The sequence below is a fragment of the Palaemon carinicauda genome, chromosome 30 (genome assembly GCF_036898095.1).
Source record: "Palaemon carinicauda isolate YSFRI2023 chromosome 30, ASM3689809v2, whole genome shotgun sequence".
NCBI classification, from domain to species: domain Eukaryota; kingdom Metazoa; phylum Arthropoda; class Malacostraca; order Decapoda; family Palaemonidae; genus Palaemon; species Palaemon carinicauda.
In genome coordinates this window covers 86,392,162-86,408,697 of record NC_090754.1, presented here as the reverse complement: position 1 = coordinate 86,408,697, position 16,536 = coordinate 86,392,162, and the positions used below count along the sequence as shown (strand labels likewise).

The 16,536-nt window shown below is 43.8% G+C and overlaps 1 protein-coding gene across 2 annotated transcripts in view; it reads left to right on the top strand.

The window, feature by feature from the left end:
- LOC137623335 (TP53-binding protein 1-like) overlaps positions 1-16,536 on the top strand; it is a 315,782-nt gene that overhangs the window by 132,114 nt on the left and 167,132 nt on the right. For both annotated transcript variants that reach the window (XM_068354144.1, XM_068354143.1), the window contains exon 5: positions 6,243-6,364. In XM_068354144.1, the coding sequence (XP_068210245.1) occupies positions 6,243-6,364 (122 nt within the window). The remainder of the gene's footprint in view (positions 1-6,242; positions 6,365-16,536) is intronic.

The following is a 16,536-nucleotide window of genomic DNA, read 5'->3' as shown; positions in this document are numbered from 1 at the left end:
AGCAGTAATGCAGGTTTATGGACCTCCCCTTTCAAGTCGTACGTCGAAGGCTCTAGGGAACCTCCCTTCGGATTCCTCAGACTCACAGCAAAGGATCATGGCTTCCTCCCCCCTGAAGAGGAAGAGAGGAGTTCCAGAAGTTGCAGAATCGTCAAGGGTGAAGCTAACTCAAACTAAAACACCTAGAACAAGGACCAACCTCGCTGATTCGCCTTCCCCTCAGTCTTTTGGCTGTCACCACCTCAGCCAATATCCTACCGGGAAGAGGAGTCTATTTCAAACTCTCCCCTACTTTCACAGGGGGAAGATCTTCAGTGTGATAATAGCGTCACAATAACTAAGGTTTCGAAGAAGGTCAGATCACCGAGACCTTCAATGCTGGAGATGTACCTTCCACCTTGGAATGAGTCAAAAGACTGGTAAACGCTACCAAAGTCTTTTGAGGACGTCTGGACCCGCAGTGGGGATCAAAACCGCAATCAATCACCCTAAAGCCTACCATGACCTACCGGGATGAGTTCCCGGCAGTCGATGATGAAGATCTCTCTGCCAGCCAGGATCGGAGGAAGAGCAGAGAGAGTTAGAGCACACCTTCTGGCATGTCCTTACTGTGATGAGGGCCCTCAATGGGTTATCTGACCCGGAGAGACGGTGTTGGATCTAGTCTTTGGCACTCAGAAGCCCTCGGAGTCTAGCGCAGCCTTGCTGTGGTCTCAGGAGCTGAAGAGTGCCCGGCGGAAAGTTGCCTCCCAACTAACTCAATACTGTGCTTCCTTTTGATGTGGCTCATAGGCTAAGCTCCTCCATCCTCCGTGCATTCAACAGAGGAGTCAGGTGATACTACGAAGTCTTGAACGAGACCCGACCAGCCCTTCCTCTTCACCATTCATTGGAGGAATTGACAAAGGGAGTCTCTCTAGAGAGGCTTTCCGTCCGGCAAGTCACGTTCTCAGCCGCAGAGATCCTAAACCAGGAAAAGGTCGCGAAGTACGCCATGCAGACTACTTCATGGCTGGATCTCTAGCTAGGATCTGTAGGAATCCTGTTACGGACGGGGGATTTTTCCTAAGAAAGTACCAGGAAGGCGATGGAAACCTCTCTCCTCTCGGGTACCCACACCATTGAGTTCCTGGCCCACCAAGTGATGAACTTGTTGGCTAACACCATCCTCAAGCGTAGAGGCTCAGTATCCAAAAGGTTCCATTACTAAGTCCCCAGCATCAAGATCGCGAGGCTCCGGGACTTCTCCCTGGAGGGTACCTCTTTGTTTGAGCATAAGGACGTCGAACAACCTGTGGAGAGATGGAGGAAATCCCACCAGGACTCCCTCCTTCATATTGCCTTGACATCCAGGCTCTACAGACCACCAGCTCCTCTGCAGACCAACCAACGTGAGACCTCGATGTGTAAACCGGCAGTATAGAATAAGGTGTCCAAAAAGCCATTTTTCCAGCCAAAGACAGGAAAGGCACCAAGTCCTCTCATGGAGGAAGACAGGATCCATTGACGATAGACTCCTTTGCGATGGGATCAGTAAAGGGTTGGCTCTTCTGGCCAAAGTCCAGACTATGTTGGAGAAAGGCACTCTCCGAGAGGTCCTCGGCGACTCCCCAGGCTTCTTCAGTCGACTCTTTCTAGTGAAAAAGGCGTCTGAAGGCTTTAGACCAGTCATTGACCTCTCAGCACTAAACAAGTTGTTAAACAGACCTCGTTCAGCATAGAGATAGCAGGCACAGTCAGACAAGCGGTAAGGCCACAGGACTTCATGTGCACACTGGACCTAAAGTATGCACACTTCAGATCCCAATCCATCCGTCTTCAAGGAAGTATCTAAGATTCAGCATAGACAACAAAAATACCAGTTCAGGGTACTGTGCTTTGGTCTTTCTACAGAACCCCAAGTCTTCGCCAGAATGTTCACCCTAGTGTCATCCTAGGCTCACAGGTTCGGCATCTTTGTCCTTTGTTGTCTAGATGACTGGCTGATCCTGGCGGACTTGGTGGCAACCCTTCTTCAGCACCAAGACAAACTTCTGATGCTTTGCCAAGATCTGTGGATCATGGTAAACCTTGAGAAGTCATCCCTAATTCCCACTTAGAGACTGGCATACCTAGGAATGATTTTAGACAACAATCCTCACAAAGCCTTCCCCTCAAACGACAGGGTAGTAAGGCTGAGGAAGGTTGCGAGACCTTTTCTCAGAGGAGAACTTACAGCCCAGGAGTGGCTGTGTCCCCTCAGACACCTATCATTTCTGGCCCGTCTGGTTCACAAAGGTCGCCTCAGGATTCGATCCCTCTAGTGGCGACTAAAGTCCAATTGGAAACAAACTTTCGATTCCCCAGACATGCTGATCACCGTGGGATCAGAGGAACAGAAGGACCTCAAATGGTGAGTGGCAGATGAGATTCTGCGGAGGGGTATAAATCTTCTCGTCCCCCCCCCACACACACACAGATGCTGAAGCCTTGACGAGGATGGGAGGCTGAGGGATTAGCAGCTGGGCTCTGATGAACAGTGGGAACTGCTTTCCCACTGGACCTTGGCGCCCAATTGTTGATCCAACTAAATTAGTCAGCACTTTCTCTTTTCCTCTTGGTTATTTCTTTTATTCTCCCATCTCTTCCTATTGGGCATGAACTTGTCGACGACTTTGGCTTGTTTGATTATAGTTTGACTGCTGCTTTGGATTTGGCACAGTGTAGGATGGATGGCATGCCATCTTAACCCGACAAATTTTTACGCCATCACCCTCTCGCAGACCCCACTGGGTGCAGACCATGCCTGTTAAGAGTCGGGCTCCAGTGATCTGGTTTTAAGTCGCCTATATTTACGGGTAATGGGGGACACCAGGCATTGGTGGGAGGGGCTAACTACCCCCACTGACCAATGTACGCCCACCTAAAGAGAGGTAGCCCCTCTCTAATTGAGGACTGGTCTCTGCTGAAGCCTCTTCTCGTGTTGGGCCACATGGGATAGGAAGACTGACCTCCTCCGATAAGAGGTGGCTAACCTGGCTTGCTTCTTCGATACAAACCAACCCCTCTGTTGATGACCTGGAAACTGAAAAGGACCATTCTACTGATGCTCAAAAACCAGGTAATTTGGGTAACATAAGGAAACTGCGAATCCTTCATGTTACCAAATCCCAATGGATACTAATTATGATGAGCTATATAGAACATTTGCAAATTCTAGAATGATTTTGGAGATAAGAATGAAACTTTCAGGTGATAAATGGGATTCCTGGGTATCTTATAATAGTCATAATGAAGCATTTGATACCATAAGAAACATTATGTATGGTAAAATTAATAATTTGAATATTAACGGTGCTTTGTGTGATAATGTACCAACAGACTTGGACGTATACAGGCCTGTTGACTGGTGTGAAAAAGATGTTGATGTTGGCAAACCTTCCCAAAGAAAGTGAAAATAATCTATGTGGCTTTTTGCAGAGCCTAAAGGGAGTACAGGGAATTTTTTAAAACTTGTAAATTTATATAGAAAAATGTAGAAACCATTGCTCCAGGAGATATATAGTATCCCGCTTTGGAAAAAATAATTTCCTTATCCATGCCAAATCATCCACACAGTCTGTCATGTTATCTAACCTAAAAACAAATAGTGACAATATTAAATTAGATGTCAAACCCCACCTAAATTTTAGTTATGGAAGGGGAGTAGTTTTCAATAAAGACCTGTATGAATTTACAGAAGACATCGACCCCACATAAAAGTGGGAAAAGATGCAGAAAAAGAAGAAGAAGAAGAGATACTGGCCCTGTGTCTATTAACAGTATGGAGGGTGCATAAAGTTCCTGGAACATTGATGATTATCCTTACTTTCCAGCATGCCGATGTACCTTTCCATATTGTTATTGAGAATGAAAGGATTAGAGTTTGACCTTTCAAACAAAAGCCAGTACATTGTTTCAACTGTTTTGAATTCAGACACCCTTCTAAAGTTTGTAAAAACAAAAAAAAAATGTGTAGCATTTGCTCCAAACCTTACCATGGAGAGTATATACTTAAGGCCAAGTGTTTGAACTGTAACCCAGATCAAAAATCCACCGATAGGAGCTGCGAGCTCTCTAACTTTGAAGAAGCTGCCCTCAACAAATCTAGTATGGAGCACGTAAGTATAAGACATGCCAAAAGACTGCTGAATAAACAAAACAGCCATGCAAAGGCATTGAAATCTAAAGGAAATTTACCACAGGAGACATCAAACCCAACTAGTACTGCCAGTAGCTCTAAGAAAAGAAATACACCTAATAGTAAAGTACCTCATGACGAGGTAAGCATATTGACTTCTGAGGCTTTGCCACTGTGTAGTAACTCTGGGGCATTGCCTATCTCTCTATAACCTTCGAAATGTTACCAACAATAGTACTAAGCTCTCAGGCTATGCCCTTGCCTGATTTGATGGAGGTTCCACTTAAAACAAAGTTACCAGGTGCACCTGTAGTGGGGAAGGTGCAGAAATCTGGTAGTTCACTACTTATTAATCGGAAAAGAGAGAGACCTCCATATCTCTTGCCCCCTTCCATAAGAAAATTATGATGTCAAGTAAAATATGATGTTTTGTCTGTTACTGTTTCTGATGAACTGGGAGACAAATTAAATAAATCAGAAATTCAAGTTGAAGTCCACCATCCCCCACTACAATTTGATCAAGAGGAAAAAAAAATAAAAACACAATCTTTCAAGACCCTCTCTAATAAAACCACCGGGAAATATTGTTAGATCAAAAATTGCTAATTGGAAGACTTCATCCAAGGGGTCTTCCAAAAATAAACCATAGTTTTTTCCTCCATTTTGCAATGGAATTCTCAGGGTGTATATGTTGTGCATCCAGTTTACTGGCAGCAGGTTCGTATTTTTAATAGTGGCCTGGGGTTATTGGACTTGAAAATAAATGATGGCTTTAACAAAAAGCGCCCAGCATTTTTACACATTGTAAGTGTGAGGAAATCATTATTCGTCTTAAATTCCAGAGTTCTGGCCGCCTCCTTAATGAAAGTGCATGACAGCACCCGTTTCCAAAAATAAAACCCAGTCTCATCCATTTTGAAAACATGTTTATATGAATATCCCCCTTGCTTAATGCTGGCAATAGTGTGTTTGTTAGGAGACAGCTTCCATATGCAGACACACTCTTAAGGTGAATATCCTTTGAAATTTATCAAAGCACTACTGTCTGTAAACTTGCTGCTGTTTTGCATATTGTGTTGGTATCCAGTGCAGTGTTCTTCCTGCTTTTATTGATATATAGGGCTAATGCTCACTCTATCCTTATGATGGCTTTATTGCAGAAAATTGTCTTCCTTTTTGCTGTCTTGTTAAATGTCACCATTGCTGGCACTCCTGTATCATCGTCATTCTTTTTGATATAGTGAACAGTAGATTCATTGATGCCATAATGGTGGTCTGTGTTTCCTTTAATCCTAAAGTATGTCAAGAAGTTTCATCCCTGCTATAGTAAACATCTTCCTTTGGCACTTGGGAACATTGCCAGAAGCCTTAAAAGGTGCAGAGTGGTTGGGCAATTTGATGGGTTGTGAAAGTCATTCACAATTATACACAAAAATGCAAAACAACACCACACCATAGACAAATATGTGTAGTGATGTCGCACAGATATGCTTAAAAGAAAACTGAACAATGTGAGGTACTGCATGTTGCAGTAGGGTAGAGAGTGATCCTGCTGTTGCCAATCCAACCAGCACCCAGGATACTGAACAGTGTGCTCTGATTGGTTGCATCTTCTCTATGGGCCAATAGTGTGTCATGTATGAGATCATTTAGGTAAACTAGGCCATGCCCCCTCATCTCCCAAGTTTTGTTTTCCTAATAATTGTGATTCTTTTTATATAGACATGCAAGTACACAAGTGTGTACTTACTATATTTGCTTAAGCGTCAGGTTGTTTATATGGTGTGCATTAAATGTAAAGTTGACAAGAACTTTTTTGTTTTATTTTGCCAAACATTTCAGACAACTTTTTTTTTCATTTATCATATGTAATGTTTTCTTGTTATTTTTTATATATATTTATTTAATTGAATATTAAATTTTTAAAACATTCCTATCAATTTCAAAATTTCCGGAAACCTTGGAAACAAAATTTTACCTGGATTGATGAATGTATTGAGTTAATTGTATCTTTGATGGTCTTTTTCATTGGGATAGTAATCTCCTCCTATTAATAATAATAATAAAGTGATCTCTTATTCAGGTCGATGAATGTAGCAGACAGTCACAGTCAGAAAGCGGACAGTGAAAAGATTGGTGGTGATGAGGAACTATGCTTGAGCTCAAAGTCACACAGAGAAGAGGATTCATCCAAGGATAAATTTGGTAGGTATTTCAGGAATATATTTGAGCTCAATCATCGAAAAAGTTTTTTCAAAGGCATGTCCTTTCAAGAACAGATAAAGTTCAAGGGATCATTTTATAAGCTGGAAATATTTTAAAAGTTTGAATGTCAAAAGTTCAAACTTGCAGGAAATGTTTTTATGTTGAACAAACTGACACAGGCCTAAGTCTCTTTTAATAATTTATATGTGAAAGATTTATTTTCAATATTAAACTTACCCGATAATCATGTAGCTGTCAACTCCGTTGCCCGACAGAATTCTATGGAAGGATACGCCAGCTATCACAATACTAGAAGGGGGTGTACTTACCAGCGCCACCTGTGGCCAGGTACTCAAGTACTTCTTGTTGACACCTCCTCAATTATTCCTCTGTCGTGCTTCCGGCAAGACGTTCTGGGATATGCTTATGATCTTCGAGTTTGTTCATGGCTAATTGGTGAAGTATTCTCTCAGATTTCGGCTGTCGCTTTACTGGAAACCTTCTTATATTAGCTAGATAGCTTTTATATAGTCCTGATATACGGTTAACGATCTTTTGCTTGATTTTGGAAACCCCTTTGGCTAACTCTTTGGATTCAAGATGTCTGACATTTCGCAAGCCCCCTCCCATAGACGATGTAGGTCTTGCAATAGGCGTATTCCGAAGGCCTCGGTAGATCCTCACACCGCTTGTTCTGACTGTAGGGACAGACCCTGTCAGTTAGAAAATCGATGTGAGGAATGCGCCGGACTTTCGGAACTGGAATTTGTCAGTCTTTTAAAATATTCAACTAAGTTAGAGAGAGGTAGAGTTAGGAGGAGTTCTTCTCACTCTTCACTGTTTTCCTCACCTCATGATCCCCTACCTTTTCCTACCCCTGTAGTGGCTACCCCCGAACCTACTGTTTGCCCTCCGCCTGATATGTCTGTTGTTTTGCGTGCTATTCAGGCCTTAGGCGATAAAGTAGAGTCAGTGGTAAGTGACCATAAGTCTCTGATGGCCGAAGTTAAGGAACTTAAGGTCAAGAGTGCAGTGGGTGGAATTAGTGCCAGTGCTGTGACGAGTGCTAGTGTCAGTGCAGTGCCAAGTGCTAGTGTCAGTGCCAGTGTGGTGCGTGAGGATACTTCTGTGCGAGCCAGTCGTCCTCCCAGTCCGGGACCTCTTGCAAGCTCCCAAGCCCAGGGGAGAAGCAATGTCGAAGGGCATAAGGGTTCGGCAGGCCTTGTTAGGCGCACAGAAGTATCCTCGGTGGTTGCGGGCGTGTCTTCCAAAGACCGTCACTCCCACCTGCAGACGATTGAGCCCGTCTTTTTCTCGTCCGCTGATCATCTGTCAGGGAAGAAACGTTGGTCTCAGGTCTCGAGACCACTTAAACGCAGAGTCCAGTCCGCGAGTGCTCAGCCAGGTTGCAGTCATTGGCTCAGCTCTGACTCGCCGCAGTCATCTGTCGACTGCACTCCGCCCAAGAGGAGTAAGGTTCTGCCACAACAGAGCTCGACTGTTAAGGCTTTACCTCAGCCTACCGTAGTTTCTGCCGACCCTAAGTGGACTCTACTACAGTCCATGCAAGCTCAGCTTTCGGACTTGATGCGTGAGTGTCGGGCTGAGAGTGTTGCGCCTCCGCCTCCGCCTACACTCCCTCCGCCTGCGTTCGCTCCGCCTACGCTCGCTCCGCCTGCGCTTGCTCCGCCTGATCGCAGTACCACCTGCCAGGCGTACGATGTTGAGCCACAGTCTGAGTTTGCTGTTCCCAGTGGTGTTCAGCCTCCGCCTTCTTTAAGGCAACCTTTGCTATGGGATCAGGAGGATTATACCTCTCTTCCTCCGCCTCCCCTTGCTGCTCCACCAGTGGTGCTACTCTCGGCTGAGGTACAACAACCTCTCCCGTGCATGAGTCAGTCTCCTCAGCTCTCGCTGCAGCGAGCTCAACCATCCACAAGGCAAGCTCCACTACACCTTGGCCTTGCGCCTCAGGAGCCTCAGCTTGCGAGACATTTACCTTGTTCTGCGCAGCCTCAACCTCATCACGCTCCGCTCACACCACAGGAACAGGAACTTGCTACTCCGCTTCCACCAACCGCTCAGCAAGCGCAACCCTTGGGTTCAACCTCTCATGCTAGGAGTCAGCCTCCTCCACCCATGCGCCTTCCTTCTGCTTTGTCTGTTATTCAGCCTTTGCAGTCTGAGCCTCAGGTTCTCCCTCAACTGTTACTTGAAGAGGAAACCACTAATATTGTTCCTACTCGTTCTGACTCTGCTGTTCAGCATTCTTGTCCAATATCTTCGCTACACTCTGATGATGAGGAGGCACACCTGGATCCCTCGTCAGACGTGGATGAATCCAAGCCTTCTCCACAGTCTATTGACTTTCGTAAGGTCTTGGCTCTGCTTAGGGAGGTTTACCCAGACCACTTTGTCTCTGCTATTCCCCGCTCTCCACCATCTGAGTTTTCGCTGGGCGTACAACAAGCTAAGTCCTCCTATACTAAGCTAGTCCTAGCAAGGTCCTCTAAGAGAGCATTAAGGATCTTAGGGGAGTGGCTGCAGACTAAGCAACACCTTGGCAAAACTTCTTTCATGTTCCCGCCGACTAAGCTCACCTCGAAAGCGAGCGTTTGGTATGCCACAGGAGAAGCACCAGGCTTGGGAGTACCTGCCTCTGCCCAGGCTGACTTCTCAAGTCTGGTAGACTCGCCTCGGAGAACTGCAATGAGGCGTTCTAAGGTTTGCTGGACCTTCTCAGACCTGGATCACTTACTGAAAGGACTGTTTAGAGCATTTGAGATGTTCAACTTTCTTGACTGGTGCCTGGGGGCCCTCAGCAAGAAGACCTCTCCTGCGGACAAGGATTCTGCCATGCTATTAATGTCCTGCATGGATAAGGCCATTAGGGATGGATCTGGTGAGCTTGCGTCGTTGTTTGTATCAGGGGTTTTGAAGAAAAGGGAACAGCTGTGTACCTTCCTTTCCTCCAGCATTACACCTTGCCAAAGGTCACAACTTCTTTTTGCTCCGCTCTCGAAGTTCCTCTTCCCCGAAGAGCTGGTTAAGGACTTGTCTGCTGCCCTGATACAAAAGGACACACTCGATCTTGTAGCCTCATCGGCTCGTAAGTCTAAGGTTGCTACCTCAGTCCCCAAGACTTATCGCTCCCCAGTGGTTGATACCCCTGCTACGAGGTTCATACCGCCCTTTCGTGGTAGAGCCCCCAGCCGAGGAAGCTCCCGTCCAGACTCTTACAGGAGCAAGTCCAGGAAAGGCTCCAGGACATCTAAAGGAAAAAACTGACTCTCCGCATCTCCAGACAGCAGTAGGAGCCAGACTCAAGATCTTCTGGCGAGCCTGGGAGAAGAGAGGTGCAGACGCCCAGTCTGTCAGTTGGCTGAGGAACGGTTACAGGATTCCATTCTGCCTCAAACCACCTCTGACCACATCGCCCATCAACCTCTCTCCCAACTACAAAGAAGAGGACAAGAGGCTAGCATTGCACCAGGAGGTGTCGCTACTTGTGCAGAAGAAGGCAGTGGTTATAGTCCGGGACCATCAATCCCCGGGCTTCTACAACCGTCTCTTTCTTGTGGCCAAGAAGACAGGGGGTTGGAGACCGGTGCTGGACGTCAGCGCGCTCAACGCGTATGTCACCAAGCAGACGTTCACGATGGAGACGACGAAGTCGGTCTTAGCAGCGGTCAGGCAGGAGGACTGGATGGTCTCGTTGGACTTGAAAGATGCCTACTTTCACGTTCCTATTCATCCAGACTCCCAACCTTTCCTGAGATTCGTTTTTGGAAAGGTTGTCTACCAATTCCAAGCCCTGTGTTTTGGCCTAAGCACAGCTCCTATGGTCTTTACTCATCTGATGAGGAATATAGCAAAATTCCTACACTTATCGGACATCAGAGCCTCCCTCTACTTAGACGACTGGCTGTTGAGAGCCTCCACGAGTCGTCGCTGTCTGGAGAATCTCAATTGGAATTTAGACTTAATCAGAGAACTGGGTCTATTAGTCAACATAGAAAAGTCTCAACTCATTCCCTCCCAATCCATTGTGTACCTGGGAATGGAGATTCGGAGTCAGGATTTTCGGGCTTTTCCATCGGCCCCCAGGATAAGCCAAGCCCTAGAGTGCATCATGAGCATGCTGAAGAGGAGCAGTTGCTCGGTGAGACAGTGGATGAGTCTCACAGGGACCCTTTCATCACTGGCCCTGTTCGTCGAGCTAGGGAGACTCCACCTCCGCCCTCTTCAATTCCATCTTGCAGCTCATTGGGACAAGGGTTCGACTCTAGAAGCAGTCTCTATCCCAATCACCCAAGAGATGAAGACCACTCTCCTGTGGTGGAAGCACAACCTCCTTCTCAGGGAGGGCCTATCGTTGGCTATTCAGACCCCCAATCTTCATCTCTTCTCAGATGCATCGGACTCGGGCTGGGGTGCGACCTTGAACGGACGGGAATGCTCGGGAACGTGGAACGAAGAACAGGGATTACTCCACATCAACTGCAAGGAGCTACTAGCAGTTCATTTAGCCCTGTTGAACTTCAAGTCCCTCCTGCTAGGCAAAGTGGTGGAGGTGAACTCAGACAATACCACAGCCTTGGCTTACATCTCCAAGCAAGGAGGGACCCATTCGAGGAGCCTATACGAGATCGCAAGGGACCTCCTCATTTGGTCAAGAGGTCTAAACCTCACTCTGGTCACGAGGTTCATTCAGGGCGATATGAACGTCTCAGCAGATCGCCTAAGCAGAAGGAATCAGGTCATTCCCACGGAATGGACCCTCCACAAGAGTGTGTGCAACAGACTTTGGACCTTGTGGGGTCAACCTACCATAGATCTGTTTGCCACCTCCATAACCAAGAGACTTCCGCTGTACTGTTCCCCTGTTCCAGACCCTGCAGCAGTTCATGTGGATGCTTTTCTACTGAACTGGTCCCATCTCGACCTGTACGCATTCCCACCGTTCAAGATAATAAACAAAGTTCTGCAGAAATTCCTCTCGCACGAAGGGACACGGCTGACGCTGGTTGCTCCCCTTTGGCCTGCAAGAGAATGGTTCACAGAGGTACTTCAATGGCTAGTCGACATCCCCAGGACTCTACCTCTAAGAGTGGACCTTCTACGTCAACCTCACGTAGACAGGTTGCACCCAAACCTCCACGCTCTTCGGCTGACTGCCTTCAGACTGTCGAAAGATTCGCTAGAGCTAGAGGCTTTTCGAAGGAGGCAGCCAGTGCGATTGCCAGAGCGAGAAGGGTTTCCACTCGTAGAGTCTACCAGTCTAAGTGGGAGGTCTTCCGAAGCTGGTGTAGAGCCAATTCAATATCCTCTACCAATACCTCTGTGACCCAAATAGCTGACTTCCTTCTACATCTTAGGAATGAGAGATCCCTTTCAGCCCCTACGATTAAAGGGTATAGGAGTATGTTGGCTTCAGTTCTCCGCCACAGAGGTTTGGACCTTTCTTCCAACAAGGACCTTCAAGACATTCTTAAGTCTTTTGAGACGTCTAAAGAGCGTCGTCTATCCACTCCAGGCTGGAATCTAGACGTAGTCTTAAGGTTCCTTATGTCACCTAGGTTCGAACCTCTCCAGTCAGCTTCCTTCAAGGACCTTACCCTCAAGACTCTTTTTCTCGTCTGCCTTGCAACAGCTAAGAGAGTCAGTGAGGTTCATGCCTTCAGCAAGAACATTGGTTTCACGACCGAATCTGCAACATGTTCTTTTCAGCTCGGATTCCTAGCAAAGAACGAACTTCCTTCACGTCCTTGGCCTAGATCGTTTGAAATACCTAGCCTCTCCAACATGGTAGGTAACGAACTAGAGAGAGTTCTTTGCCCTGTCAGAGCTCTCAAATTTTATCTTAAGAGGTCTAAACCTCTTCGAGGACAGTCAGAAGCCTTATGGTGTGCCATCAAGAAACCTTCGAGGCCCATGTCCAAGATGGGGGTTTCATATTATATAAGGCTTCTGATTAGAGAAGCCCACTCTCACTTAAAGGAGGAAGACCTTGCATTGCTGAAGGTAAGGACCCACGAAGTAAGAGCCGTAGCTACTTCGATGGCCTTTAATAAAAACCGTTCTCTGCAGAGCATAATGGATGCAACCTATTGGAGGAGCAAGTCAGTGTTTGCATCATTTTATCTTAAAGATGTCCAGTCTCTTTACGAGAACTGCTACACCCTGGGACCATTCGTAGCAGCGAGTGCAGTAGTAGGTGAGGGCTCAGCCACTACATTCCCTTAATCCCATAACCTTTTTTTAACCTTTCTCTTGAATGCTTTTATTGTTGTTTTTATGGTTGTTACGGTAGGCTAAGAAGCCTTCCGCATCCTTTTGATTTGGCGGGTGGTCTATTCATTCTTGAGAAGCGCCTGGGTTAGAGGTTTTGTAGAGGTCCTTTAGTAGGGGTTGCAACCCCATATACTTTGGCACCTTTGGGTTGATTCAGCCTCCAAGAGGAACGCTGCGCTCAGTAAGGAAGACGAACTTAAAAAAGAGGCAGAGTAACGGTTCAATTCGACTTCCTTACCAGGTACTTATTATTTCATTGTTATTTGAGATAACTGTTATATGAAATATGGGATACTTAGCTATCCTTTAATCTTGTACACTGGTTTTCACCCACCCCCCTGGGTGTGAATCAGCTACATGATTATCGGGTAAGTTTAATATTGAAAAATGTTATTTTTATTAGTAAAATAAATTTTTGAATATACTTACCCGATAATCATGATTTAATCGACCCTCCCTTCCTCCCCATAGAGAACCAGTGGACCGAGGAATAATTGAGGAGGTGTCAACAAGAAGTACTTGAGTACCTGGCCACAGGTGGCGCTGGTAAGTACACCCCCTTCTAGTATTGTGATAGCTGGCGTATCCTTCCATAGAATTCTGTCGGGCAACGGAGTTGACAGCTACATGATTATCGGGTAAGTATATTCAAAAATTTATTTTACTAATAAAAATAACATTTTTAGTGTTGATACTGTTCTTAAAATATATATTTTTAATTTGATCATTACATCTCTTTTGGTTCATTTATTTGCTTATTTCCCTTCCTCACTGGGCTATTTTTTGTTATTGGAACCCTTAGGCTTAAAGCATCCTGTTTTTCCAACTAGGATTGTAGCTTAGCTACAACCCCGGTTTGGAATGGCTGCAATTATATATGCTACCTACTATAAGTATACAGTAGGGTCCCGAATTATGCGAGAATTTGGTCGATTAATGACCTCGTGTAAATGGAAAATCGCGAATTTCGAAACACACAACTAACAGAAATAATTCCATTGCGGCCAAGGCAACCAGCAATTTGCCTATTCAAATGTGTTTACTACCCATTTCCAATAATTTCTTTGTACTATACTGTATTTCTTTATAATATCAAATTGTTCTTGTAAATAAATAAAACATTTAATATACTTTAAAGGTCTAATAACTTGAAAAATGGTTAAAATTACAACCAGGATAGGTGTAAACACCATATATATCCCGTTATAACACAACCCAAAATACAGACAAATTTTAATGTTTGTCATATCTATTGTATAATACAACTGGTGAATAGCAAAACCATCACTCTATAGACTAGCTTGTTGTATGATTGAAAATCCAGAATTATCAAAATAAAGGCGATTTTATATCATGCGTTTCCTAAACACGCTAAAAAGCACAATAGAAAACGACAACCAATGTTTTGTTTACGTTTATCTCTGATCACAACGAAGAAACAGACGCATTTATACATCTGTGTTTTTGAATTGACAGCAGTTTTACCAAGTATAGATTATATGTTGAATTTGTTATTACCAATGTTCTAATTATTTTTTATTAGAACTTTCAAATAAATGAAATGAATGCCATTTATGAAATGTTTTTCTTTATGATGCCGCCTGAAACGGAAACCTTCCATTTGTTTACGCTCCATCTTCGATCATAATACTATAAACAAACGAATGCATTAAACACACATGATCTAAGTCATAACTAATGATATTACAAACATTTAGTAAACATTATGTTATTACAAATATTTTACTTACCGTATCCATATAAATTCCTAAATTCGTAGCAAAGCTGGAAATTTTTTTTTCCTTATGCGTTTAATCCACAATAGCAAACTGCCGCTAATGACAGAGTGATAACTTACGATAATTCTAAACTGTTACGAAAGATAATTGTCCTTTCCATATCCAAAATACTTTTCCTAACTTCAGTTATAAGTCAACTTGTACCCACCTCAATTATGGATCCATATGCAAAAAAGGTAAAAGAAGAAAGTACTAGGCCTATTTTTAAAGTCACCGAACAATTAGGTTACCGCCATAACGTTCGATGTGTGAGAGAGAGAGAGAGAGAGAGAGAGAGAGAGAGAGAGAGAGAGAGAGAGAGAGAGAGAGGGGGATGGTTTTAAAGTACTAAACAATAAATATGATAGGTTATAACACATTGGTGTTTATGTAATATTAACTGTATAGATGGTTTGAATAAGTTAAGAAATGGTGTAAACAATTCTTTGTTATTGTATTCGCGCGGAAGCTAGACATCAGCTGATGTGATCACAGCCAAAAGTAAAACAAAAATAAGTTAGCAATACTCGATTTTTAAAACACACCCGAAATTTAACAACATAAGTACATGTTTTATTATAGCGCAATTGACATTTAAAGAGTAAAAATTTTCTGGAATAGAATGGTGTTTCCTAAAAAATAGTGGTTTGCGGACGAAATCGGTTACCGTATTTTAAGCTATGATTGAAATGGATGTATATACGGTATAATTTTTTCGTTTTGTATTTAATTGACACTTCAAGAAAACCGATTTTGGTTTCTTCATCTATTTGTAAGTATTGTATAACGAGAGAGAGAGAGAGAGAGAGAGAGAGAGAGAGAGAGAGAGAGAGAGAGAGAGAGAGGTATTATGACGCAGAAGGTTACAGACCTAGAACAGGGGAGGATGAAGGTGGGGGGAGTGATGAGATAGGCTGGGTGGACTCGCAGGGGAGACGGTAGGAGACGGGGGAAGGGGGATTTGGTTGCCAGTGGCTAAAAATAGATTCTGAAAGACGGTGAAGGGAAAAACGAATCCCATCGAATAAACAGAATAAGGAAAGGGAATAAGATCCAGAGGAATAATAGATATAATGGAATGAAAATGACTAGATGGTGTTAGTTGTGATAAGAATAATTTAGATATTTGAAATAAGAGTGTCTGAGGAGGTATAGAAGGAATTCGTGATAAATATAGAGGAATATCAAAGGATACAGTTAGTTTGCATTAAAGGGTTTGTTATCGTTTATCGGCAGTGAATAGCCTAAACTTCGGTAACGAGTCGTCAATATTTTGTCATATTTTAAACAGTATACATTTGATTTGCAAACATTGGTTTTGTAGAGTAGACGGTAAAATAAAATCGAGAGAGAGAGAGAGAGAGAGAGAGAGAGAGAGAGAGAGAGAGAGAGAGAGAGAGAGAGAGAGATTTCATCTCTCTCTCTCTCTCTCTCTCTCTCTCTCTCTCTCTCTCTCTCTCTCTCTCTCTCTCTCTCTCGATTTTATTTTACCGTCTACTCTACAAAACCAATGTTTGCAAATCAAATGTATACTGTTTAAAATATGACAAAATATTGACGACTCGTTACCGAAGTTTAGGCTATTCACTGCCGATAAACGAACCCAGTCTACTCGTGAAAACCTTGAACGCCCAGAGGGAAAAATAAGGCTTTTAAATATACTGTACTAAACAAAAATAATGCTTTAATATACCATCATTAACACTACCATTACAATTATCGTAAGGTTGGAGAAAGATAAAGATTGCCGAGAACGTAACCACATTTCTGTTTACATTTTGTCAGCTGGACTCGCACAGTTAACAGTTGATTTCATTGTTGATGTGGAATTTTATCCTTAAATAGGCTATTCATTATGAAATTATGTTAATGAAATGTAATGTTGATATTGTTTTGTAACATTTATTATAAATAACCGTATTTAGGGCTACCAATATACTTAAAAAGACAATAGATTTGATACATTTTGTAGTGCTTGACTCGCGAACTTTGAACAGCCTCGCAGATACAGAAAATTTATTTTTGAAAAATAGCGATCGCGGAAAAGGGGAATCGTGTAATTCGAACACGCTTAATTCGGGACCCTACTGTACTTGGGCT